Source organism: Zalophus californianus, chromosome 2 (assembly GCF_009762305.2).
Source record: "Zalophus californianus isolate mZalCal1 chromosome 2, mZalCal1.pri.v2, whole genome shotgun sequence".
Classification (NCBI taxonomy): Eukaryota; Metazoa; Chordata; class Mammalia; order Carnivora; family Otariidae; genus Zalophus; species Zalophus californianus.
Genome location: NC_045596.1, coordinates 92,422,190 through 92,425,024, shown reverse-complemented (window position 1 = coordinate 92,425,024; position 2,835 = coordinate 92,422,190). Strand labels below are relative to the sequence as shown.

General features: G+C 44.4%; 1 protein-coding gene across 1 annotated transcript; it reads right to left on the bottom strand.

Moving 5' to 3' along the window:
• Window positions 1–1,375: 1,375 nt before the first annotated feature.
• Window positions 1,376–2,485, bottom strand: LOC113924897 (proline-rich protein 13-like). Its single transcript, XM_035726220.1, has one exon. The coding sequence runs from the start codon at window positions 2,438–2,440 to the stop codon at window positions 2,006–2,008; it is 435 nt and encodes a 144-aa protein (XP_035582113.1). The 5' UTR covers window positions 2,441–2,485; the 3' UTR covers window positions 1,376–2,005.
• Window positions 2,486–2,835: the final 350 nt, after the last annotated feature.

The window sequence follows — 2,835 nt, the reverse complement described above, 5'->3', positions numbered from 1 at the left end:
TTGCAGTCACTTGACTCCAGCAATAGGGAGGAGGAAGAGAAGTCCACACTAGCTTTCCTTTGTCCCAATCCCAACACTTCAGGCTTCCACTTGTCTCCCATTTAGAGAATAATGGAAAAAGAGTTAAATGAGATATCTCAAGTAATTCTGAGTATTTTCACGGGTTGATAGAAAGCATCAGTCGTGAAATGAGGCACTCCTGAGCTGAGTTACCCCAAATCTGAGCATCTGAGCTGGGCAGTGGAGCGTAAATGAGTGTGTATCCAAGGGGCTTAGAGTGCATTGAACAGAAGGTGGATTTCATATGACCCAATAACTAGCAAGCAACACAAACAAGCAACATTTTTTTTCCTATAAGTTGTGATTGTATTACCACAAATTAGCTTCCTCTATTTTTGATCTTAAATACAATAGGCTTACAGGTATATCTGCTTAATTACAGGCTACTGAAAGTATCTAAAAACTATTTTTGAGAATCTTCCCATGGAAAAATATATTAGATTGGGGACATTTTATGTTATTTTCACATTAAATAATTCATCACTGATATTTCAAATAGTAAATCCCTCTTTTCTGTATCAACAACATACCTGCCTATGTTTTCTTATGTTTTGTCTTGATAAAACAATTCTAGCCTGACTTTTGGGTGTCCGTTTCTCTGAAGGGTTCCTTTTAATCTCTTCCTAAATCGGTAGCCTAGGAATACTTAAAGGGAACTGAAAAATGAAATAATACTCAGCATCATAAATTTTGGCAATTGTTGCATTTTCTTTATTAGAGTTGTTAATGACATCTAGTCCTTTGCAGCTTATAAAGCATTTTCAAATCTTAGTTAATTTTACAGGCCGGAGATCAGAAACTCCAAGCCAATTCTGATAATATAATTTTATTGTATAGGTTTATTGGTATGGTCAAGTTACATATCTTACCTTCCACACGGTCTAATGTTCTTCAGCTGAAAGAAGATACTCTGGCTACCTCCACTCCAGAGAAGAGATAATAAATGTTGATGATTAACAAACCAAATTGCAGCCTTACAGGAATCGGCCTCACATGTAGTTGTACTCTTCGTTCCCCAGGCTTACAGTTCCTGATTATACCTGACTAACTCTGAGAGGTCAAAATTTAATCCCTCACAGTATCTCTTTATCAGACGGGAAAGCAGCAAGTATTAATGTCATTTTATTGTCAATGAAACTGACCTGCAAATGAGCAACTGTCCTGCCATTCAGGGTCAGAATCCAGACAGATAAGTGGCTTCCATCTGACACCTACCAGAATTGGCAGGTAGATTTCCAAGCTCTGAAGTAAGTGGGCCAGTTTGACCTCAGTCACTGCTAGCTTGGTCCTCCCTCCTCTCTTCTCTGTCTTCTACTCCTTCTTTTTTTTTTTTTTCCAGGAAAAAAAGCTTTATTTGGACTGAGAGGTGGAGAATGAGAAGGACCTAAGCCAGTCTATTGAACTAAGCAGTGAGATACCAAAATGGCAAGCAGAGCTTATCAGCCAAATGGACTCCACCTCCCAGCAGCCTTACAGTTAGTACAATCAATAAAGGCTGCTGGGAAATCTATTTGCCACTAAATCACCAAAGTGTGCCAGCCACCATTACAAAAACGGCACAGTTTCTTTTTTTCCATAATTAAATTTCCACACCTCCCAACTACAAGTATTACAAAAGAAAGTTTTAAAAAATCACATTTTACAGATCTTAAACTCATCTTTGGCATTCAGCTCCAAGGTCTCACCATCCTCAAAAAATAGTTCTCCTGCTAAACTCATCAGCTAAAAGTTCTACCCAAGTAGTGAGAAGACGGTCTTTGCTAGCCACGGCAATTCTTTTCCCATTCTCCCTAGCTGGTTAGGGCTGAACAGCAGAGTAAGGCTCAGATTGGGGGATGAGGGAGAAGGGGCACAAGGGCTAATTTTCCCCAGTACAAGATGGCATCTGAAGCTTGATGGGAGAGCAGAACTGGAGAGGCTTGAGGGAAGGGTCCAGGCCCTGTATTCAGTCAGAGTCACTGCTGGAAGAGGAGGAGGAGGAGGAGGAGGAGGAATGCTTGCCATGCTTGTGGTGTTTGTGCATCTTTTTATGAGCTTTCTTCATCTTCTTCCGCATCTTCTTGTCCATCACCATTCCCGGTCCTACCATGCCGGGTGCCACGGGATTCACAAGAGGCATGCCAGGAGCAGGTGGTGGGTAGGGAGGTGGGTAGGGACCTAGGGGTTGGCATCCTGGAGACCCTGGTTGTGGCACAGGATGAGGGGGCCCACCTGGGGGTAAAGCTGGATTCCCCTGGGGAACTCCTGGGGGAGTTGGAAAGGGGCCTGGAGGATAGGCAGGATTTACAGGTGGTGGATGGGAAGGATTGGAACCTTCAGGGTACCCAACGTTAGCGGGATATGGATTTGGTCCTGGCTGCCCGGCATTGGGATTCCACATGTTCAGGTGTTTCCTCCGGCCTTTATACCACAGCCTGGACTTGACTCATCTTTGGTTCTCTCTCCTCTTCTACTCCTTCTATAGAGTCTCACTCCCACCCGGCTCTAGACACCTACTGCCTTTAGGTTCTCTCCACCTTTAGTTCATTTCACTGGCGACTATAAAGGACTCCTGGGAGGTCAAGTGTTTCTCAATGCACCATGTACCAGCCTGTATTCGTGGAACCCCAGACCCCGGATGTCGAGTGAGGGATCCCTTCAGGCGGATGGCGCGGGAGAGGAAGCCCCTGGACCGGCCTGGTGTAAGGTGAGGGCATCGTGGGTAGCCGCAGGCTGATTTGGAGCTCTGGGGGCACGTTCAAATCCCGCCTCTGTTCTCGCTCAACGTGACACTTA

Bases quoted from the DNA above. Each gene is read 5' to 3' on its own strand.
- LOC113924897 (XM_035726220.1), bottom strand. From the start codon at position 2,440: ATGTGGAATCCCAATGCCGGGCAGCCAGGACCAAATCCATATCCCGCT.